Here is a 25065-nt window from a genome sequence, read left to right on the forward strand (position 1 = left end):
CTCCGAATTCACTCAGTTCCCTTGTAATCCATATTCCTTTGTAGTGTCATTTCATTCTTCTCACTCGCCCTTGCCCTGAATTTCTATGTTGGCTTCTTTAGTGGTTTATCTGAGTGTGGTGAAGGATCTCCATGTAGATTGTATTTATTTTGTACAGTCACAACAAGCATTTCTCTTTCATGTTTTGCAGGCCTGGCTGAAAGCCACCTTGCACTCAGTTGAAAGACTCGTGTTGACTTTAAGCCAGGTCTTGCTGAGCAAGATGCATAGGTGTATGCGTGCGTGTATGTGTGACTGGTAAAAAACCACTAAAAGCAGCATTATCTAGTTTCTCAGATTGTAGCATATGGATGCCTGTCTGGTGGGCTGTGGAAAGCTGCTCAGGATTTGCACCTTTCTCTTTTTTTAACTGTTTTTATCCCATTTTGAGTAATTTTTAATTGTTTTGTCCTTTCTGAATCCTGCTCTTCCATATTGCATTTCAGGAGCTGGAGTGGCTACAGCAAAATTTCCCAGTAGTAGCCAGGAAGGAGGTGCTCTGTTAAGCAGCTACTTTCAGGATGAGGCTTGCCCTCTGGAACAAATCTGAGAAAAGCATGGACCTCTGATGAAAGCACAGGATTTTTCTCTGCCAAACCTTGGTTGTACTCCTGGCATCAGCACAGACTCACTGCGTGATGTTGGCTGGGTTTGCAGAATCTGATTTTTTTTCCAAAATAAATGCCGGGCAATGTGTCTGCTTCTGCCTTCCCTTTGCATGCCTGAATGGCCACAATTTGGGCCTGACGTCTTCAGGCTTTAATCTCTCCCCTGTTACTTGGGGATAAAACTCAACAAACCTACTCAAGATTTTTTTTTTTTTTCCCTAGTGTCCAATTTATTAAGAAAGATACTTTATCACAGAATCACAGACTGGATGAGGTTGGCAGGGACCTCTGAAGGTCATCTGGTCCAACTCCCCTGCTCAAGCAGGGCCACCTAGAGCTGGCTGCCTATGACCGAGTCCAGACAGCTTTTAGACATCTCCAAGGATGGAGATATTTATAGGGCTAAGGCATCATAGGCAAATCCTTCATGCTTAGTTGAGGAAATTCTTCCCTGATACAGCAGTAATATTAAAATACTCCATTTAAGACTAAGATTTTATTATGAAACGTGACCTCAAGCTTTATTCAAATCCACAAGTATCAGCCATGTTTTCAAGTCCTCTTTCTGAAGACCAAGGTGCTCCAGGTGGCAGGATGGCAGCACTTGGTCAAATGGACAGGCTAAACATTGTTGATGCCTCAGGTACCTCAGTTACAAGGTGCTCCTTAAAACTGAGCTCCTGTGATGGATCACAAACAACGTTTTCTAGGAGCCCAGGGCAAGATGGGCATCAATAGTGGACCGGTGTCAGCGCCTGTTGACTTGTGTTGCAGTTGTGTGTTTGGGAGTCTACGCGACTGCATCCACAGTCGCAGCCAACTGGGAGGTGTACTGGAGAGATCAGGGGAGTTTGTTCCAATATTGGCTTTTCTCATGACCGTTGCCAGTAGAAGGTTGTTTTTAAGAAAGATTTATTTTGGAAAAATAGAAGGTCCTTCTGATGACTGTGATGATAACGTATTTCTCAGGTTTCTTCTCACCATGAGCATCTATTTCTTTGTCTCTCTTTGCATGTGTGCCATGAAGGTTAAATTCATTGCTAAGCACTAGATTTAGGGTCCAGTGTTTATTTTGGAGCTGGTGTGCATCTGAAACACACTGTCCAGTGCTCGGTGTGTGCAAACTGAGCTCCTCTCCAGCCTGGTTTCCAAAGCTCAGCCTGTGCAGGCACCCACCTCCACTGTCAGATGGGTCCATGATTTCCATCATCCCTCATACCATATGCAGGATCCCGAGAGGAGGAGGAGAATGGAGTCCCGGTGTTAGGACCCTCCAACGCACATAATCGGTGCCCTGCCTCATCACCAAGTGCCCTAGACCCACTTCTGGACAGCACAGCGTATATGCATATACACATTGTGGCAGGGATAATGTGATTCCTCTGATGAAATTGCATCCAAGAATTAATCTTCTTTGACCAACATCTGAGATTTTTCAGTGTTTGATTTACCCCTTTGTTATAAAGTTACCCTAAATAACATTTTCAGTTGGCTTTGCTTCCAGGTGACTAGAGAAAGAAGAAAGAGGCTCCCTTCCTGTCAAATGATAATACAAAAAATAAATGCTCATGTATGCATATAAGGAAACTTGACTAAAATCTCCTAGGTCAGTACTTCTCCCTTGTTCACCCTGATGCATCAAGACAGTCCATATAAAAAGTTATTACCTGAGGCTGGTCCTTGTAACAGAGGGAGGTAAAAAGTGCTGAGCTGGCATATTGAAATTTTATATCTCATCTTTCATGCCATATCTAACTGATGCATTTGGTTTCCTTCTTTTCAAATACAATTATTTTAAAGACTAATTTATGGTATAAAAACAAAATAAATACTTCATTTTTCCCCTAAATGATTTTAATGATGAATTACATGGCTCCAGAAAGCAGTTTGAAAGGCACTGTGGGCTCCTTTGAAGAAAAGTGTCATCTTGATATAAATCAGGAATATTACTTTATAAATATTTGAATAGCTGTAAACTACCAATATTGAGTAAAACATGATTGCTACCTGGAGAGGCCTTACCAATGTGGGGGAACACGCCACCTTCAAACACCAGTGGCTCCCAGATACAGTTACAAGTAGGATACTTCAGCTTTTTCCAAATTAAACAAAAACCAGCCTTGAAACTAAGAAACCTGTTTTACTTGCAGTAAGTTTTACTGTTTTAGGGGGGTTTTCCCCTGTTTGGTTGTATATTTGTTTAATTATTGTAACTTTAGAGGAAAAACAATTGAAGACCAAACTGTGACTGTAAGTTAATAAATTAGCCATTAGATTAGGTAGTAGAATTGCTGCTATCATCTTTAATTCATTTTTCCTGGCCAATTTAATCAATTAAAAACGCATAAAACAATGTATAGTCTCTTCATAAAATATGTTAGCACTTATGGAAGCATCTCTTAAAAATCAGCCCTTCTCTAGTAAGCTGTGAGTGTTAAGAGAGTTGAGAAGAAGGGCTATTAGCAGCTTACCTGAGTCCATCTGTGGCAGTCTTATGAAGAAGCAAAATACTTCAAATGAAGTTCACATGTCTCTAGAAGTGGGTTTGTAAGAGGGGAAGCATCAAGGGAAATGTTGACAGATATTTAATTATAATGGCAGTAGTGGCTGTTGCTGTGTTAATAGCATCTGGCAGCAGAGTCACCACCATCTGTTAATGCCCTGAAATTCTGATATGGTGCATCCTTTATGGAGGAATTAACAATAATTAACGAATCTATCAAATGAAATCACCTTGATTGGATGACAGCTTTACCTTGATAATGATTAATTGCAAAATAATGAGGAGTAAAATGTCCACTATTCACCTTTTTGCTATAGACTAGCTAAAGCCACTATCAAAGTACAGCATCCTCGAGGGTTTACTTTTAAGCTTGTTGTGTGAGACATCATTTAGTGCATCTCCTTTAAATAATCCTTATAAAATGAGATAGATTAAAAAAAATTTTTGCGTCTAAATTTCTGTTTGCAGCAGATTAGGACTCTAAAAATGAGTTGTGGTTTTGCTGACACATGGTAACTTCTTTAATGTTAGATAAGGGTCACTTCTGTCAGGTTAGGCTGGCAGAAGTGACCCTTCAACCAAAGTCAAGTCAGCCTGGAAGAGCAATCTGACTACGTTAAAGCATTTCAGGTTTCTTTATAAGCTCAGTATTAAAATCCAAACTATTTATTTCTGATGAACCGGTTTGTCTTCAAAGTGATGGGGAAAAAAATATTCTATTTGTTTGTATTTGGAAGAATTATTTTTGAATATCTATTTTTATCAAACCCAATATTTTGGTCAGTGTAACGAAATATCACTGCTGTAAATAATAGCTATAAACAAAGCAATGAGCCAGTTCAAGGCCTGGTTGGGTTTTATTTTTCTCTTAACTCCTCTTTTTCTGTTCGTTCCTGCTGAGCAACAGATGGAGAAGGTGACATATTCTGATTAAACAGAAGAATTGTAAGTAATAGGTTATTGAGGTGTGTTAATTATCAGAAACAATAGGAGGGAAGAGTAAATTTTGGAATCCTGAAGTCAAGTAAACTGGAATTTTATTTCCATCTTCCCATCAGAGTCAATTAATATTCTGAATATTGCTCCAGGACCCACAGAGAGAAGGCAACGTGTATTTTCCTTGTGTCTTTCTATTTGTTCCTAAGTGACAGAAGTTTCTTTAGGCTGGGTTTTGTGCTGATTCCAGCTACTGATAGAGCTGCACTGGCACCAAAGCACAGGCGGAGGTGTGGAAAGCAGGGTTTGTGTTGCCTTGATTTATCACAGCTCCCGGCGCAGGAACTGTAAATCAGAGCCTTCCTTCCCTTTTAGTCGAGACTATGGATTCACAGCAGTTTTTTGGTGGGAAAAGGTCTGTGCCTCAAGGTGACAGTATGCAGAGACAGAAGGTAGCCCAAAATTCACCTTGTGTTGCAGCAGGTGGGCAGGAGGTGCTACGGGCGCAGACCATGCCTACCACTGGACCATCCGAGGTGCCATCCTAGAGGTGCAGTGTGGACCGTTCCCAGTTTCTGCCTCTGCGTTGTGGCAAACTTAACTGGTGGAGCAGATTTGAGGATAAATGCTCACCTGGTGCATGAGGTTGGGATTTAGCTGCTTTCTGGCTTTGGTGTCTTCTCCATGACACCTGTCCCTTTGTTTGCATTTTGCTTGATGGTTGTATGAGTTTGTTTGACAGTTGTATGAGTCATATATCAACTCATATGAGTTGTATGACTATGTACATGCATGTTCACCACACACACAACACGCATGTCCGTAGTGATCCTTAGTTAACACTGTTAGAATTAGAAGATGCTTTGAAACCAAGTGGCTTCATTTTCTCTCCTGCTGCTTTGACTTGACATCATGGGATTATGGGCTGGTGGTGGCTGGTGAGATGTAACAAACATACAGAGATGTTTGTTAAGGCTTGGAAGAAAAGCTTGTTTCTCTCTAGCTGTTATTTTCATGCAAGACACCGTTTTCTGTTTAGGAGGATTAGAAGATATGCATTAAACAGTGTTAAATATGCTGAGGCAGTTGATGTTTACAGCCCTTGTAGAATTATTCATTAAAATATTAACTGCTAGACAGCCTCTTTTTTTTTTTTTTTTAATTCAGTGATTTAGTAGCCCTCTTAAAAATCATGTTGTGTGATTCAGACATTCAAAGACCAAATAAGACAAAACAAAACCACCAAAATTACCCACAAAAGCACTAATTCTTGGGTTTACAGTTCTTAAATTGTCACGGGCATGACGTGCCTAAGAAATTCAGACAGATTTGTGGAGCGGGTGAGCTGTAAGATTTGACTCAGCTCTCTCCCATCTGCACCAGCAGCTTTCCCTAACATGCAGTGCTGGGAAGATCTGGAAGGGGCCATATCCTTCTCCAGGTTTTTGCAGAAAATAGATATGTGTTTGCACTAAGCTTTGGTTTACAGAAGCTTTTGGCACAAGGACAAGATGTTACCTTGAAATGCTGGCTCTCAACTAAACTCTTTTCCCTCCCCACCTCTTTTTTAAGATGTTTTTAATGGCTCTGGTTCTCCACGAAGGACACGGTTGTGTTCTTCTCTTGTAAACATATTCTGGTTTGCTTCCTTGGGCCCTCATGTCCAGTTTTCTGGCTGAGCAGGTCAGGTCTGCCGCTGCTGCTCTTCTCACCAGCGTGTTTCATCTGTGCTTTCTCCCACATGATTTTCCACGTGATGCTGATGTTTCTCACCTCTCTTCTGAGCAGACCTACAGGTCTGGGGTGACTCTGGGGCTCTGCCTTTTCAATGCTTTGCCTTGCTTCGTTAAAGGTGCCAGTTGGTCGTGTTATCAGTGCAGCTCTACAAGGAGCCAAGCCGCAGCTGCACACCTCGTTTTCCATGGACCACTGGAGAGTTATTAGCCAGTGCAGTGTTTGATTGCTACACGTCCTAGATGGATTTCGTTTGGGACCCGGAGGCAATCCCCCAGGCCACCGAACCCATGACATTTAAAAATTGCCCACCTGGGGTCATTGCATCAACTGTGTTGCCTTTAATTTCATTTTCTATGAGCTTTTCTCCTTCGGTTGTACAGGTAGAAGAGCCTGGATGCAGCAGCGTGTGACACCACGATGACAAATGTCTGTTGTGCTTTGTGTGCTTAATAAATACTGATGGTATCTCTGTTGTGTGTTTCAGGAAAAAAGTGCCAGTTCAAACGTAAGACTTAAATCTAATAAAGAGATCCCAGGATTAGTACATCAACCCAGAGCAAAGTAAGTTCAATTTTTTTTTTTAAAGTCATAGTACAAATAGACACAGGATTAAGCAGTATCTGTGAGATTCCCAATTATTGCCTAGTGAAAACCAACTGGTGCTTCCAGTAGCCCTAAAACCATACTTAATTTAAATAAAATAGGTAAGGTCACCTGTGTCCCAACACCAGCAGTGCAGCTGGGCAGCGTCTGTGCCGGCATCCCTTCAGCATCCTCTCCTTTCTGTGGCAGAGATGCAGGACTTAAAAATGTGAGATGCATCTTACCATGCCTTATAGAAGTACCATACTGTGTTATTTCTCAGCTTTCTGTACAACTTGCACATAAACAAAATCATATATGCCCTAGTGTTCCTGAATACTGTCGGTTAAGTTCCCAGGAAAGTATTTGCTAGCTCTTGGCTTAGGTTAGCAGCTATGCTGCCTGGGATTAGGAATGGTAAACTTCTTCCATTTAAAATGGTCAAGTTGTTTCTTAAAATGAGGGTTCTTTTGTAGCTGAGTTTCTCCATACTTCGCTTGCAGTTCTGTGCTGTACCCTGACTGAGATCAGTCAGCATTACATATGCCATGAAATATTTAACTCCTGTGACAGAGCTGGTTTTTGATATTAGTAACTCATTTCTTATCTAAATAACCATTACATTTTAATCACTAATTGGATTGAAAATAGCAGATTACATGGAGCCATATATTGGGTTCATAACAAAGAAATGACAAAGCTTTGCTGTTGGGTTTTGAACAATAGTGGAAATGCTGCTCTTTATGCTGTGCCTTCGGGGCACTTATTAACTTAAACTTGCTGCATATCAAGTGCATTGTACGTGGTTTCAAGTCTGGAAACTTCAGTAATTTCCTAATGAACTGACAGTATAATTCAGCCTCCTTTCAAAAGGAAAAATTGAGTGCTTCAGATGTAATTGCAAAGAAATTCACAGTGGGGATTTGGAGGTAAAATCACCCTTGAGCAAAGCTGTACTTTATTATTGTGGCTTGGTCCTTCCCAGCAGGGTCAGAGATGTGTTTAAGATGCTCTAGCAGGAGGGTAGTCAACCTGGGCTAAGAAAGGGCTGTTTCTTTTGATGGGTCATCTCTCCTGGTGCATCCAAGGCAGAGTTACTGTGTGGGGTTAGGGGGCTCATCAGACTCTGATTTTTAAAAGTCCCTGCAGAAATCAGAACTGACCTTCATTCACCAAAAAGCTGAAAGACATTGCATTGGCAGGGGTGAATGTGGCTATCCTCCAAAAGTAAGGAACCTTCTCAGGGGTTACAAAATGTAACATTAGGTTGTTGGGTAAAATCTCCGCTGTTTGCCCAAGCCTCTGCTGTTTCCCCAACCTACCACTGGATTTCTGTTTACAAAAGTGGCTCCATACATTTGAGTTGCTAATTGCCAAGTCAGCAAATATCTGTTACCATGTGCATTTTTTTTTAAGGTTTATCATCTGAAAACCATGACAATTCTGACTGCAAGGAGGATTAGATGCATCTTGTAGGACCGTTCTTGTAGAACAGGTGTTGTTTCAAAACAAAACGTGGATTATGTGCCAAATCATAAGGTCATTTACAGTGGAAGGAGTTTTAATATGTGAACTATAAAAGTAAGATTGTGAAGGCTCTTCCCATTTGTAGGAGGATTTAGATTTTTACATCTAGAGCCCTGGACTCTAAAACCAGTGTATATAGACAGCCAGAAGCAGATTTATGGCGATCTTTGACAGAGGCCAAGGGGTTGGTCCTTGCTCTTTACACTGAGTCCTGGTACCTGCCATAACTTCATGGGGTTTCATCCCTGCACTCTGCCCCAACCTCTGACACTTGCTCAGTTTGCTCATCTTCAAAACTGGCTCCGCTGACATCCGCTGTGTGCCCTGCTACAGCTGGGCTCTGCGCCCAACGCCCTGGAACACCTGCAAGCCCAGGCTGGTCCCACCTTGCTGTTCCCTGAGTACACCCAGCAGACTGTTCACTTCACTAATTCTGCAGCACTCAGAGGCTGAGGGGTTAGCGATATGGTTTTGCATTAGTGAAGAGGGCTGAAAAATACACTTATTTGTTGTCTGCAAAACGCTGCTGGTGGCACAAGACAACAGGCCCTTCCCCAGGGGGGACCTGCAAGCTAAAATACAGGAAGGTCAGTCACAAAGGGAAGGACGAGGAGACAAAGATGAGGATGCGTGGCAGACGGTATCTCGGGTGTGTCTGCTTTATTTATGTTAGGGGTGGTAAGAGCATCCTTCCTGAAATAACGACATCCCTCTGGGAAGGTGAAGCTGGAGCATCCTCTGGACCCACAGCAGGGAGGAGCACCTGGGCCCATGGGGGACTGGAGAAAAGCACCAGGGACTCAATGTGGGACAAAAAAAAAGATGCAAAAATTGAAGGATGGGAGACTGGTGCCAGTGTCAACAGTGAGGCCAAATGGTTAGAAGGACACACAGCTCTTGGAGATTTTCTCCAACACTAAAGGTTGATTCAGCTTGCTGAATTCCCACCCCAGTCCCCTCTTCCTCGGCATGATCCTTTCAGCTGTAATGAGTTAATACTTCTCCCAAGTGCCCAACAACACACTGCACTTCCCTACAAAGCTCAGCATTCATACTTCACTTGCTATCAGGATGAATGTATACAATGATTTGCTTATGCTGGACATAAATGAAGGCTTAGTTCAGAAGAGAAGGTCTCAGAAGTGGCATTAAAACCTAAAGCTGGTAATTCGGGAGAGGGAACAATTCACCTTTGAGTGGCTGTTGGAGTTTCTGTCCCCAGCTGTCTGCCTGTCCCTCAGGTTCCCACCTCCACCTGAGATGGGGAAAAGATGTTTGTTTGGGGCAGCCAATCCTGTCACCTTCATAATCAGGTGTCTTAGAGAGGGGCTTTAAGGCAGTACAGCCCTTTCTGGGTAGGTAAGCACTAGAAAGATATTCTTGCCTTTGCAACATCATAGATCCAGTTTCTGATAAAATGAGATGATACTGTAGGGATTCACCCCAACCATAATTTATAAGGAAACTAAATAAAGGGGGGGAAAAAAATGAAGTATTTTGTTGCCGTATACATGAAAAGTCCCACAGGAGGCCCTAAAGCCCTTGCAGGCCATGATCTTCAGAAGTTTGGCTGGGCAGTAAAATTGCCCTGCAATTTAGCGATGCAAAACACACCCAAATGCTGACACAGTGTGTATTTTGAGGATCTGTGTAAGATTGTAAAATCCATGGCAGGGTAGGGAACTGCAGGAGTTAATGAACAGCTGGAAGAGTCAGAAAACCACCAAGTCTTGGCAGACTTCTGGGGTATCCCTCCAGAAGAAAAAGCTTTCACCAAATAGAAAAGTGGAATTCATTTCCCCTTTAAGAAGCACATCAGAAGGCACGAGAATGCATTTTTAGATGTTTCATGGCAGGCCAATGAAACATATTTTGCCAAAACATGGGATCTTTATCCCCAGTATCAATGTAGACTGGGGAATGAATGAATTGAAAGAGCTCTGCGGAGAAGGACTTGGAAGTACTGGTGGCTGACAAATTGGACATGAGCCGGCAATGTGCTCTCTCAGCCCAGAAAGCCAAGCATGTCCTGGGTGCATCACCAGCAGCGTGGGCAGCAGGTCCAGGGAGGGGATGCTCTCCCTCTGCTCCACTCTCCTGAGACCCCACCTGGAGCACTGTGTCCAGCTCTGGGGTCCCCAGCACCAGACACGGACCTGTTAGAGCAGATCTGGAGGAGGCCACGAAAATGGTCCAGGGGCTGGAACAGCTCTGGTGTGGAAAAGGGCTGAGAGAGTTGGGGTTGTGCAGCCTGGAGAGGAGAAGGCTCTGGGGAGACCTTATTGTGGCCTTTCAATATATAAAGGGGACTTATAAGAAAGATGGAGAGAGACTTTTTACCAAGGCCTGTAGTAAGAGGACAAGAGACAACAATTTTAAACTGAAAGAGGGTAGATTTAGATTCGCCATTAAAAAAAAATGGTTTATGCTGAGAGTGGTCAGACACTGGAGCAGGCTGCCCAGAGGAGTTGTGGATGTCCCATCATTGGAAGTGTTGAAGGTCAGGTTGGACAGGGCTTTGAGCAACCTGATCTAATGAAGGATGTCCCTGCCCATGGCATGGACACACAGAACTAAATGCAGTAATTTTTATGTGGGCAAATTAAAAAAAAAATATATATAAATTGTCATTGTAGACAAAAGTGTAAAGTGCTTTATTTTTCACAGTAGTGAAAGCTTACAGCTGGGTCCCTCAGCAACCCTGAACTGCAGTGTCAGTGTTTTAAAATGGAAGAAATCCTGTTGGTACTGATACTCTTCCTTTGCCTTTCAGCATGCACATCTCTGAAAGCCAACAAGAATTCTTCAGAATGCTTGATGAAAAAATTGAAAAGGTAAGACACAATAAATGTCTACATACTACATACTGCACTGAATAAAATACTGATGGTGGAGATGTTTTGAAGAAGAGGGTGAACAGTTCTTTGCACATCTCATGGTCTCGATAGCAGCTTTCATGTGTTTCACAAGTCTTTTAAATGAGAATCCCAGCTTCTTTGTGAGATAGTAGCAAATAGTTGTTCCACAACATGGATGAGAAACTGAGACTTAAGGAATTAAATGGGCTATTTGGATCAAGTCTAGATCTCAGTCTTTGCTTATATCTTAAGCTGATGTTCGCTCACTAATATACTCTTTACACTTTAAAGTGGTGTATCTTATTTAATACTTGATATTAAATATTTGCTTCCCCAATTGCAACAAATAATTTGTACTCCCAAGTTCAGGCTGGGCATTAGGAAGCATTTCTTTACTGAGAGGGTGGTCAGACCCTGGAACAGGCTTCCCAGAGAGGTGGTCGATGCCCCAAGATTGTCAGTGTTTGAGAGGCATTTGGACAATGCCCTTAACAACGTGCTGTAACTTTTGGTCAGCCCTGAAGTGGTCAGGCAGTCGGACTAGAGGATCGTTGGAGGTCCCTTCCAACTGAATTCTCTTCCATTCCATTCCATTCCATTCCATTCCATTCCATTCTCTTCCATTCTATTCTATTCTATTCTATTCTATTCTATTCTATTCTATTCTATTCTATTCTATTCTATTCTATTCTATTCTATTCTATTCTATTCTATTCTATTCTATTCCATTCCATTCTATTCCATTCTATTCCATTCCATTCTATTCCATTCCATTCTATTCTATTCCATTCTATTCTATTCCATTCTATTCTATTCTATTCCATTCTATTCTATTCCATTCTATTCTATTCCATTCTATTCTATTCTATTCTATTCTATTCTATTCTATTCTATTCTATTCTATTCTATTCTATTCTATTCTATTCTATTCTATTCTATTCTATTCTATTCTATTCTATTCCATTCCATTCCATTCCATTCCATTCCATTCCATTCCATTCCATTCCATTCCATTCCATTCCATTCCATTCCATTCTATTGTTGTAGTGCTGCATTGCAGAGTAGGAGGGAAATTTTTACTTGGGTGACTGAATTTCTGCCATTTTTGCCAACACTCCTGGTCTTAGGAGTTGGAATGCTACAGCAGGTGAATCACTTACTTGTCCCAAGTAACAAATTTGTTGCTCTACTCTAAAAAAAAAAAAAATTAAATGATGAAAGCAAAAAATTAGATAAAGGAGGAAGAGTAGAAGTGAGGATGAGTTTGTAGATTCCTAAGAAGAATATTTCTATACCATTATTTCACAGGACTGATTTTACTTAACCCATATTCATTTAAAAGTAGAATTTCTACATATCCATAATATAGCTACGTCTCCTTTGAGTAACTGCATTCACCCTATAAATATTTAGATACTTTTCCTGGACATCATCACCTTCCATAATGTCAAACACAGAATCTCCAGTGAAATGGATTTTCCAAAGGTCTTTCTTATCTACGTACCAGACCATCTGATAGCTGTATCTAATTATGAATTGAGGTTTTTGTATTCGAGATTTGTTTCAGAGCAGTAATACCATTTGTTCACCAGCTGCCACATTGAGATGCAGTTGACCATGTCTCCTTGCTGTTTGCACCATGCTCTCAGATGCTTGCAGGTGTTCTCCAGGGCTCTTGTACTAATTTATCTTCTAGATCAGGAGATTGCCTATTTAGAGGAAATACACAGTGTTATCTGTCAAAGAAAGACGGCTCCCATGCATTTCAAGCTGCTGACAGTTGATGGGATTGGCAGGAGTTAATGCGCAGCTGAACATGGGATTTGCTTTCTCTGGGGACCTCCTGTGCCTGAGGAAAGTCTTCCTAAGAGAAGTTTTGCGTTTTTTAATTAATCTTTGCCCGCATTGCATTGTTTTTCTAGGTATCTGCCACAGGTGCCAGAAAGATTGGAAAATATGAGGGGTTTTGTTTGATCCCTAAATAGCATTTTGAGTCCCTTCTCCAGGGAAATGGAGGACAGCAGTCAAATAATTTGTAGATTTATATCACTGAGCAGCTCACCAGTTACAGCTGAAATAGTCTGCTGAAGTGGGGGGGCATTGCCTGTGGTCGATGAGGTCCAAAACCATGTAATGTTCACGTGGTAACCATGGCCATGAGTAGCATTGGATTTGCAATGGAGGCACACAAGTGATGTTGACTCCGTGGGCTATGTCCACAGAAACTCTCCACTCAGAAGCCAAACATCCCTCAACTTGCACTGAAATCTCAAGGGGTGTTAGGTCACCTATTACAAATGAGTAACAACAACTCTAATGCGTGTGCTGTGAGTTAGAGAGGAAAATTAAATGGGCGTTTTGGACTCAGCAAAACGATTAAACGGACAGGAAGGTCAGCTAAAATAAAATTTCTGCAATCAAAGTGTAAAATGGAAAGAATACAGGCTGATGTTTTAGCAACTCAAAATATGAAGTATTATGAATCCTGGAGATCAAATAAAGCCTTAATGAAATGGTCTGGAGAATTTCTCTGAAAGTCTAGCCCCTCTCGGTACCCAGCACGCGCCCGCGTTCCTGGCTGCCCGTACAAAGCTGAACTGCCTTCTGCAAATGCCACCCAAAGGTAAAAACCAGAATGTCAACCCCAACGCGTGGAGCTTCTGGCGACCAGAATTCAGTGTCAAAACACTGTGAGGAATTCAGAGGGAGACATCTGTTCCTATCTCTGCATGAGTGTCTGTCCCTGCACGGAGAGCTAGAGCTGAACTCGCAATGCATGGAACTGCGTGTGATTATGGTAATTCAATTCATACGGTTTGTTGGAAGGAAGAAATACTGAAATGAAGGCTTGGCACTGAATGCTGAGGTAGGACTGACTGAGAATGTAAAAGTCAGCCTCGCACGTAGGGTTAGATGTTGGTTCTGCTAGAGTCAACCCAGTCATTTCAGAGGCACCAGAATTTGAGCTAAAAAAAAAAAAAGAAACAAACAAAGCCTGATGAGAAGCCAGAGATATAAAGTTATGTGGGAGGTCGGGAGTAACTGGGTAGAGTTAAGCAGTCAACAACACAGGAAACATACATATGTCATATGTATATGACAGACCACGGAGCGCTTCTTGTGGTGGAGTTTGTGTGGCATGCAGCCAGACAGATAGGAACCAGACAATTAAAAGGTTCAACAAATCTCAGCACAGCTGTGGGATGATTTTCAGATGATGGGATGCTGGTGTAGTGGCAGAGGGCAAGCACAGCTTCAGCGCAACACCAAGGCTGGATGGGCACCACACTGGGAGGAAAGAGGGAAAGGACACACTAAGTCACCTGTGAGCATGAGGCCCGAGAGTTGTGGTGAAAGCTGGCTCCGAACTGCTCCCAACATCTGCCAGCAGCTGCAGCGAGTCCTCTTGGGGTTTCACACTCACTGAAGTTACTGTGAGTAGAGTCAAGGCTTTGCTTTTGGAGACGAAAGGGCACAGACGTACAAAGACTTTGGGAAGAAAACAGAGTGGAGACAGGCAGCTCACCTGGTGATAGCGTTACCATTGTTTTTCGAAAATTGAGCTTGCTTGAAATCACATAAATATATTCCAGTAGAGGATGAGCAACAGGTAATAGCAGCAATTAAGCTCGAGGAGAGACACCCCCCCCCCAGAATAAATTAGGAAGACATGAGTCAGAGGTGCAAGTGATTTGCTTGACCTGAGAAATGAAAGCAGAACGACGACTTCAGAAACCCAAGAAGCAAGTGGAGAGCGACCGACACATCCCTCCTAAAACAAACGCAGCAGCTGCTGGATGAATCCAAGATCTGCTGCATGATGCCCAGAAGAGGAGAAATGGGCCCCACTAGCTGCAGCCGGGATGGGGAAAGTCACTGCACTCATCACCATGTGATAAATCTGGTTTTGAAATACTGTCTCAGATTAAGAAGATAGAAATGTGTCCCACTAACAGAGTCCCTGTCTGCATGATACCTGGTGTTTTCCGCTGGCTGCAGTGAGAAACTATAGCAAAAATAGGCCGTTTGTATTGGTATTCAAGCAAATAAATTAGTTACCTATGTTCTCTTTCTAATAGTGCAACGACTAATTTAGTTAGATACTGTATATGGATTCACAAAGAGTTGCCATGTCTCCCCTAAAATTTCTCCAGCCTTTTTTAATTTTTTTTCTCCCCTATATCTCAACTTTATTTGGACCCTGATTGTGCAGGACCACAAGCAAACTCCACCTTACCCACTATGAAGAAATCCCATTAATTGAACAGGATGGCTCAGAGCAGAGTTAAGCCTGGGCACAGTCTTTGCAGCCTGAAGTCTACCAACTTGAGGGGGCCTTGTCCCACCAAGGCTTCCATGAAAATATGAAATAAAAGCAAAATTAAAAGCTGTGACGTATAAAATGTTGAATGTGGAAAATTTACCCCATTTAGCACTTGCTAGTGAAAACATTGTGATGATGGCTATCATGGAGATTGGTCTGAAAAATGGCTGTGTTCTCTGAATCCTACTTATGAAGCAGTAAAACAATCATCAGAAATTATCTCCTTTAAGTATATATTATTACTGTAGGCTGTGGCACAGTGTGTAGGCAGCTGTCTCACTGCAGGAAAAAATACCAAGTCTGAGGTGTAACTGAACAGTTGACAAGCAATTTCTAGGATTATATCTGGGGATTGTACCCCCAGAAGAGAAGCATCTCTGGCTTTGTGGTTTAAAAAAAAAAATCCAACAATTTGGATTTCATGCTCATAAGCTCATGCTCATGGAAAAAAATGAGATTTAAAAATGACATAGCACATGAAGGTGTCTTGCTATGAACTCTCATGTGGCTGGTGGATACCCTGAGCCTGAGGCATCGTGTTTCTGCTGCCGCAGGGGATGTTGCTTTGGGTTGAGAGATAACTTGAGCACCGGTGCCAGTGTCAGGGTGGGTTTGCAGGGGTTTCTCTACCGATCCACACACCTGACAGCCGGGAGACGAGTTGCAGACTATGGGTTTGTTGTTGGAGGCCATGGGAGAGATGCCCAGCAGCAGCTCACTCCATCTCCTCGTTAGTAAAACTGGGCATGAACACGGGGGGAAGGCACAATGCAGCTCCTTGTATCATAAAGAGTGCTGTTAGAAATAGGGGGGGTGCTAACCGAAACGTATGCAAGGGCAGAATTATTAGGCTAAAACTCATTAGCGAAGTGGATTGCTCTTAATGACTCTCTTGGTTTTTCCCTAACTAAATAAGAAACAGACAAAAATTAGCACAGTATACAATTATGTAGTGCCGCCTCCTGGCATTTTCTTCCCATCCTTTCTGCGAGCGCTGTAAACAAAACCAGATTGATGAAGAGCGTTCCCACCGCAGAGCCGGGCTAACGTTTCCCAGCAGCGGCCATCTCCTCTGAAAGGGGCCACTGTGTCCCGCCAGCTCTTTCAGCCGCCGCAGAAGAAAGGGCTGCTTGGTGCAGCTCATTTCCCTCTGCCGGGCCGACCACCCTCCTCTTCCTCCTCTCCTCGCCAGGGCCGAGGCGCGAGGGTGCTGGTGCCAAGCTGCAGAGCCGGGGCGGAAGGAGCGTCTCCTGAGCTGCCTCCTCTGCCTCGGTGAGGCCGCCAGCCCCACAAAAGGCTATTGAGCTGGGAAGGCTTCTGCAGTCGGGCGGCAGGGGGTTTTGTTGGTTGGCCTGTCACCCACAACAATGGGGAAAAGGGCTTTTTCTGTGATATTTTTTTTTTTCTCTAAAAGGATATCATCAGCGTGATGTGTGCCCTGGGAGGGGCAGCAGCATGGTAGCGCTTTCTAGATGCAGCGAGGGGAGAGAGCAGGGGAGTGAGCCCTTCTGGTTTGGGTAAAAGCAGCAGGAAAGGAGCATAAGGCTTTTTTTTTTTTTTTTTTTTTTTTAATTACCTTAAATGCACACACCTTTGTTAAGGCATTTCTGGGACAATCTACAAAAGTTGAAAGTTGGATTTTGAAACCATGGGGTAGGAAGATGGGATATCTCGGGGAATTACCTGGACTTGGATGCATGTGTTCCTGTTCTCATCTTCCCTGGTGTAGTTCATTTACACTCTCAGTTATTAAAACTTAATAACCCGTGCTATTAAAGGATGGCCCATACATTTCTTTTAGTAGCCACATGCTCTGTGCCTGTGGCTCCTCTGGATGCAGGAGCCTGCTCCCCTGGGCAGCAGGGAACAGGGTTTGGCTGGCAATCCTGCACCCTCATTTTCCAGCCATGATGCTGCTCTATTTGGGGAGGTTGTCACCTTCTCTGCTTTCTTCTTTTCTTCCCTGACACACATCCGCTCCCCAAAAACACCCCATCACTCCAGTCTGCACTCAGATACTACCGGAGCTCCTCTGCTCACGTTGTGGAGCTCATCTTCTGGCTGCTGCTTCACATGGTCAGTATTTCAGTGTGGTTTCTTCAGAAGACCTTATGAGCTCTGCAGGCTGTTAGCTCACCGTTTTGAGTGAGGTTTTGTCCAGCCCCACTGGGATAATTCCCCATCTCAAGCCCAGCGGGCCTCTTGCTGATTGCAGGTGCGGTCACTCGAGGTACTGTCTCCTCCAGCATCTATCAGACATCCTCTGAAACAACCAAGAGGTCAAAAATTGACATTTTTAAGTGTTTTACTGGATGCCACAGTGCTTAGCAGGACCAAAGCAGCCTTAGTTCTCTGTCAGCGGGGCCATGGAGACCTCTCCAGCCTTTCTGCCTGAGAAGCACCAAGGAGAAACTTGGTGTATTGGATACGGTGCAGCAGGGAAGGCAGCTTTATTCTTTCTCTGATCTTCCTGAGGAACACTGACCTTGTTATTACTGATAAAAATTCAATTAGGGAAGAAGCTTTAGACAAAAGCTTTTGTCTTAAAAAAAAAAAAAAGGAATTGTAATTTTTTTGGCCTCCCTGTAGCATGGTTTCTCCCCCTCCAACTCTTTTTAGGAGGATAAATACCCATTGCTGTGTAGTTTCTCAAGGAGACCTCACTTACTAGGAGCCCTCCTGCAAGAAGATGCTAAAGCACCTGCTTAACTTTCTGCTCATGAGCTGCTCCAGTGCTTAAACGCTGTTTCCTTTGTGCTTAAAGACTAGTATGTGCTTAACCCTGCTGAACTGGGCCAGGATGCTTCAGACCTTGCTGGGCTGAGCCCCACATGCTTTGTGTCATGCTGGGATTAAATGCTGGGCATGTGTTGGTGTGGGTCTTTGCAGCGTAGCCAGGGCAGTGGGTGTAGGACAGCCGGGATGGGTGCAGGAGTATGTGCAAAGTGGGGTGTTTGCTGTCACAGCTGATTCCCACCTCTGAGAAAATAAACTTAAACCTGCCGGAGCGGGGTGGTTCTGCAGGTTGTATCACATCCCACCACTGAGAGGGTGCATGTGGCCCTTCCTCCTCCCGGGGAAACAAAAGCAATGTCCTCTTAACTCGCCGTAAAACCCAAGTGAAAGCAGCATCACTAATTCTGCATGCAGGCTGCCAGCCCCCCGTGCCTTCGCGCCGATGTTATTCTCGGTGTGTAACAGATGCATCCCTTCCCCTACATTGCGGCGTGCTCCTGTGTACAGCTCTGTGGTGGAGAGGGGCAGGGGACATGGAGACTTCAGCCAGCCACGAGCAGCTGTGGGAACCTTTTTGGCCCCCCTGCTCCCTCACTGCGTCCTCCCCCTTCCTGCGTGTCGGTGGGGGCTGCCCCTGCTGATGCAAGCGCCGAGGCGAACCCCTCTTTCAAGCACATCCCTGCAAAAAAATACAACAGCTTCGGGCTGCAGCGGGGCTCCCCGCTGTGCTGGCAGGCGTTACCGCAGTGTGGGCATCGCGTTAGCTGGTCGGGTTGGGGTTGCAGGTCCGTGTCGGGCTCGGCGGGTGGAAGAGCTGCGTGTCACGCTGCAGGATGGTGTGGGAGGTGTTTCTGGTGTTTCAGGCAGTTTTCACCCTCCTCACTGTTCCGGCTGTGCCACCGCTGCCCACACGCACTCGCGGGAAGGAGCGGGCTGGCGGGAAGCTCAGGATGGTGGCAGCTCCCTGCCTGGTGGCAACCCAGGTCCGTGGCTTTGAAGGCCACTTCTGACACACCGACGTGTCTCCATCCCCGCCGGCATGAAAATGGAAATAAAGTGTCTGGCGGCAGCAGTCCGGCTCTCAGCAGCCTTCAGGTGGTGGGCGAGAGGCAGCACTTCCCCGCTGTGACAAGGACTTCTTCAGCACGTTGCTTTATAAGCGGTTTCTTGGCATCCTTTTGAGTGGTAATGCACCTTGTTGCTGCAGAATGAACCCAGGAGCAGAAGAATGACAGGAGGAATGGGAGGGAAAAAATGCAAGACAGCTTTCTTCCATGTTTCGCGTCTGTCTGAGCCTTTAATAGCACTGATGGCCACCAGTGCAAAGCACAGGCGCAATGATAGGCCACGGGGCTCCCTCTTGAGCAGGAGGCCAGGAAACCAGGTAAGTGAATCTCCTGGAAAAGCCCTGAGTCTCAGTCATCATTCACTACTGGTGGCTGCCACAGCTCTCAAGCATGTTGGACAAAGCCTTCATCACCACCAGCTTAGCCTCCTTGGGTTTGTCCAAATGCATTGTGGTCCCTGGCCTGGAGAAAACCCATGGATTTGGGCTTCGCTGCAAAGTGTTTCGGCATTTCTTCTTTCTGATTCAAAGCTTTTACTTTAAAAAATGTAATTTTTTTTCTTTCTTTCTGGGTCAGTGATTGCTGAATTGAAATTAGGGCTGATTAGTCTCTTGGGGGTTTTTTTTTGACATACTAAGGAAGCCCTTTTACTAATAGTCTTGGGCCACAGAAGGTTGTTAAAGCACCACACGTTCCCAGGTGTGCACCCTCCAGCAAAGCGAGCTCTGCAATCCCAGCATCATCAGTGGGATTTTAATTGCAGAGACATTTTGGAGCCTTCGTTCCCAACATGTACCCCAGCTGTGCATCCCAAATAAACTGATCGCTGCACCAAGAATCATCTCTCCCTTTTTAAAAATTTTTTTCTTTCCCCTTCCCCTTGCCTCTTTCCAGTGACCAGTTTTGATTTGTGGGGCAACTAGATACCCCACCTTGAGTGAGTAGATATTCATCCGTTTTATCACTGCTGAGTTGGTCTCTTCTGCTTACAGGGTGTTGTTGAGCTTCTACACTTTATTGCAGGTCTGAGATTCTTGTGTTTGTTCTCTTCTTCTTCTTCTTTGCCAGCCCTTTGCTCATCTGCTGGGATTTTCCACGCAAGTGCTCGGGTGATACACCTGTCATGGAGGTTGAGATTTTTGGTACTACATTTGAGGCACTTGTTTTACACAGGATATCTTGGGTAGCTTTTGTGTTGACAAGCTCAGCTCCAGCTGTTCCTGTGCGGAGAAACGAGGACAGTAGGTCCCGTCAGGTCCTCTTCTTGCTGCTTTGCAACGAACAACTAGTGAGGGATGGGGCTGCTTCTCCAGACCTTCCCGAGGGTAATTCCTAGATAGATGCTGCTGCAAGTCTTGTGTTTGGGATGGGACAGAAGGCGTAACGTGACTGGTCTGTAAGAAACCCCTGTTTTGTGAAGCATAGCCTGTTTTCCCCCACTGTGCAAGTGTAATTCCAATACAAATAGTACCTTTTGCTCCAATGTTAAACTCTTGCTGAGGTTATCAGATGAGGTATTCTTGTCCCCAGCAGCTGACTGGCGTTGCTCATAGGATTATGTGCTTCATTGCTTTTGCCTCGGAGATTATGTTTTCACAATGGCTCTGTAGGGTTGTGTCCATCACGGTGTATCTTTACATAAAACAGTTTTGTACATCAGTTTATTGGACTCCCCCTGGAATTCAGTATAGGGGATGAAATTTATGAGTTTAATAGTGACAGAAGGGGAAGGGTCTCCTAGCCTGGTTTTGTGCAAATCTTACAGAAATGTTTGGTGGAGTTGGGAGAACGCCGTTCCCTATTTTTAAGGTTTCTACCCAGCTCTGAACTTAAATATCCTAAGTTTAGAGAACTGATATGCATTATTAAGAAGGGCTCCCTTGATTTACGTTATTTCTGTCTTCAAGTAGTTACTTACAAGCTGTCTGGCTTTTTTCCTTACAGGGTCGTGATTATTGTTCAGAAGAGGAAGATGTCACATAGTGCCAATTCTGCCGCTCGCACCAGGAATACTACTGTGTAAATAGATTACAACCCAGTCGAGACCTTTTGGAAGTCTTCTAGAGCGAACAGCACTACATAACAGAAGAAGATCATTTCCACATTATATGCTCCATTCAGTTACAGTGTTTCTTAATGAACAGATGAGGAATATTGCTAAGAACTCGTAAGGAACTGTTTTTGTTGCTGCTAGTTAAAACTTGTTGCAACTTCTCACTTTTTTCTGTGTCCAGATACGCAGCAAATCCTTAAAGTTAATCCAAAAGACGTTGTTGATTTTATTGAGGCTTCTGGCCTGTTTTCTATCAGATGAGGTAGTGTTATACAAAGCTTCCATAAGTGAACATTCAAGCATCTAAGAAACACCCTTAAGCTGTCTGTCAGTCCGCGTTCGGGCCGGAGTGCTTATTAATGCTGGTGATTTCAAGCTTTGGAGATGGGATGTTTTTGCCATGGCAAGCCTTGTTTCTCTGCTGGGAAGAAGCTGAGAAACTATTATCCATTAAAAGCATGTTATCACTGAAATACTGGAAGTGATGCAGGAGCAGGAATTTGTATTTTAAGAGGAAAAAGAGTTTCATTTAATAGGTATCTTAATCAAGGACTAAGCTTGCAGTATTGGCTTTGCTGAGCACGAATGGGAGTGTGATCACAATCATTTTGAATCTCTTTTTTTCTAAGAAAATAAACATTTTACTGTTTTTATGTATTCTTGTCTTTTACCATTCCTACAATACAATGTTTTAAGAGTCTGGGGACAAGGAAGGCAAAACCAGCCCTCTGTGTTGATCTAGTCTGTGGATCTAATCTCTTAAAGCAGCTCTGTGCCAACTGGGGGTATCTGTTGCGTGTCCTGTAGAGTTTATTTTTCCATATTATAGGGAGAGGATATTACCTTCTCAAAAGCAGATGTAATATTTTTAACAAATGCTGTCATGAGTAAAAAAAAAAAAAAAAAGGAAAAAAAAATACACCTTTTGTATTTATTATTTCAAAGGAGATTGTTACCTGTGCTGATTTTTCTTCCTGCTTTGACACCGTATGAGGGCCAGGTTTGCACTACATCCTATGGGGAAACTTTGTCAGGACATAGGTTTATGTATTGTATTGATTTCCTTGCTCTGATGTGTGTGATGTATGTGGAACAGACCGTGAGATTGCATTAGTAGCATTTTTTGCTGATGTGGCCAACACTTGAGTGGGGTACTTGGCCCAAAGCCCTTTAGTGTTGGCTGTTTTTCACTGGACCTTCTGAAAATCAGATCCCTTTAAAGGGTTTCAAGTCCTTCAAATATCATGTGTGACTTCTGAAAATCTCTAAAATACTAATGATTTTCATGAGTAAAGAGTCCAGTATTTGCTCTGAGCTGGGTTGGACAGTCCACATCAGATTTTGTTCCCTATCGGTGCTGTGCCATACCAAGAATATGTCAAAAAAAAAAAAAAAAAGCAACTTCCTTCCCTGCACTGGATTTTCCTTTGGCTGTCGGGCGGTGGATGGGGTGGTGGGGTAGGGAGGACCCCCTAGGGAGAGAGATCCAGGAGTTACTCTTCCTCGCACAGGACTGGATGTGAGCACCTCCTGCAAGAGCAGCTTTCCAAGCAGCGTTTGTGAGGCTGCAGCATCAAGCTGTCTTCTTAAGGTAGAAGCTGTTGCTGAATGCTGCAAACTGCTCAGCCCCAGGTCTCCTGTCAACCTCGGTTTGGGTCGAGTGGTGGCTGTATCGCAGGACTGGGACTCCAACTCAAGCACTGCCCAACTCCAGTAGCTCAGTGACAGGGTCCTCTCTGGCAGGTTTCGCTTTGTGCATCTTTATCCTGTTAATGGTCACAAATTGCCAGCAAGTTCTGATTTTCCTAAATCCTCACTGCATTTTGGCATCTGCTTTGACCACGCAGCTGTTCCCGAGCATCCCGACCTCCCTGGAGATGAGGTTTCACCACCTTCCTCCCATCACATCGTCCTTCTTAGGGCTGTTGGCATCTCTCAGAGCTACGGAGCCATTTGATCTGTTACAAATTCCTCAAGGTGATAACTCTGTCCTCTTGCATATGATTTTTTCCATAATTTATGTCAGCTCTCGAGCAGGTAGCCACGCTAAGGAGAGTCAAGAGACCACACATTTCAATTATTTAAACACTTTAATTAATAAAGAGTCCTGGGGCTCAATCCCGCAATCCCTCTCTCAGAAGTGCTTTATAAAGCTTTCGCAAGTAGTACAAGAGTGATGGAATTGGGTCCATCCTTTTGAAACATGGTTCGTTTTCTAGATGCTGAATGTCTTGTGTATAAATTTCCCCATACAAACCCCGTGGTACAGACACATCAGGGTCTTTGGAGACACCAGACTTTTTTTACATGGAGTTTCTTTCAGCCACCTGTTATCAGGAGCTTCATGATGGTTTTCAGCTGACTGAGCTTCTTGGTCAGGCAGGAGACCTGCTCTTAAACTCTTTGGGATATGGAAAAGCAGAGATCAGTGCTGGTTACCTATTAAAAGGAGTCATGCTTATATGGAAACAAAACTTAAACAGAGCAGAAATCTTCTTCTAGTCTTGAACGTCTGAAGTCTATGAAATATAAGATGGTTTCTAAACACTTCAGGCTTTAGGTTGATGCTCCGCTCTCCGCACCTCAGCCACTAGGAGCTGACTGCTTTGCTTGTTGAAGCAGGATAAACCATCTCCTCAAGCTTTGAGCAGCAACTTGCTGCAAAAACCTGTCCAGAACAAGTGCAGGGACCTGACTGGAGCCATGTGGCATTTGGGAAAGGGCCAAGAACAACCAAACCTCCCTGTAAAAAGTTGCACATGCCACAAACAGACCCACAAGGTCACTTGGATGAACGTTGGTTTTTAACGTGCTTTATTTCTTCCACCTTTGCAAAGTTGTAGTAATTTTTGTTAAAAGTCTACATACATGCAGTGGCTGAGGATCTATAATATAAGCAGATTACTGTAGCTTGAAATGCATCTCTCCTTGCAGGCATACCTCCACGTTACTTTACTTAAATATATTCAGTGGGGTGGAAAAGAGGAGGATGGGAACAGAAAAACTGCTTCTATCTGATGTGCTGCACTTAGTTGTAAATGGGTTTTTCAAGGTTTCTTTTAAAAGAAATACCAAGAAAACCATTCGGCGCCCAACTTTTCTTTAGGAGGCTGACGCATTATTTAATAAGCTCCAACTCCTATTCTGGGATCTTGGAGAAGATTGTGGTGAAGGACTTTTGCAATCGACCTTCTTCCCTTGACATGCTTTTTCCTTCTCTAAAGCCCTCCGAGCTGTGCTGTTTTTCCTCCTGGGAGCCTGCCCCAAGAGTTAGCCCCAGACAAGAGCGAGGAGAGGAACCGGGGAGCAGGAGGAGTTGCCCCAGAGGCCAGTGGCCATCCCCAGATCCAGCCGTATGCCGTGGCAGGTGCGTGCCAAAGTGTCCCAAATACTCAACGCAAGGGGCGTGTGTCCCTCCAAGGACTGCCTAGGTGGGTGCTCCATCCCAGCGTGCCAGAGCTGCGTCATCATCCTCATTCACCTGAGGAGCAGGGCTTGCTGAGGGCAGCTGAGATTGAGCGCTGATGCGCTCGGTGCAATTTGGGCGCCGTTTGATGCAGTGCTCATAAGATGTGTTTCACCTGGAGAGTGACACCTGGGGAAAAAAATAAATCTGTTTGTTGGCTGGCTGCTGACACTTCTTTTTTCCTCTTTAGCACCCAGGGACAGGGACACGTTTTTGCGTTCAGTCTAGTTCTGTGAGGTTTTGGCAACTTTTTTCAGTCGTTGTCTGTCTCCATATTGTATCTACTGTGACACATCCTCTGACCTAAAAAGATGATGCCTTTATTTTTTTTAATTATTGCAGGTTTTTCTTCACCTGTGCCCCCTCCCAAACCCTTCCACTCTCCGTACAACTCACCAAGGGGGCAGGTCCAGTCATGGTGGGCAGGAGGAGGCAGAGGCTTTATCCTCCTACCCGAAATGGGACTCTGGGTGTTAGGCTTGGTTATACTCATCATTTTCTAATCTGGTCCAAGGAAGAGCTGGCTGTTCCGCGTGCCACTCGCGTCCTAGTTTTGAAGGCTGACATTTGGTGTTCCTGAGCCTTTTCAGAGGTGAGGGGAAAGCCTGCTCTTGGATGCCAGCACCAAC

At 44.1% G+C, this 25065-nt stretch overlaps 1 protein-coding gene across 3 annotated transcripts in view; it reads left to right on the forward strand.

The window, feature by feature from the left end:
- C8H1orf21 (chromosome 8 C1orf21 homolog) overlaps positions 1-21627 on the forward strand; it is a 126985-nt gene extending 105358 nt beyond the window's left edge. For all 3 annotated transcript variants that reach the window (XM_074833118.1, XM_074833117.1, XM_074833119.1), the window contains 3 exons: positions 6308-6384; positions 10706-10766; positions 20862-21627. In XM_074833118.1, coding sequence (XP_074689219.1) covers positions 6308-6384; positions 10706-10766; positions 20862-20900 — 177 coding nt within the window. In that variant the 3' untranslated portion in view covers positions 20901-21627. The remainder of the gene's footprint in view (positions 1-6307; positions 6385-10705; positions 10767-20861) is intronic.
- Positions 21628-25065: the final 3438 nt, after the last annotated feature.

This window comes from Strix aluco, chromosome 8 (genome assembly GCF_031877795.1).
Source record: "Strix aluco isolate bStrAlu1 chromosome 8, bStrAlu1.hap1, whole genome shotgun sequence".
Taxonomy (NCBI): Eukaryota; Metazoa; Chordata; class Aves; order Strigiformes; family Strigidae; genus Strix; species Strix aluco.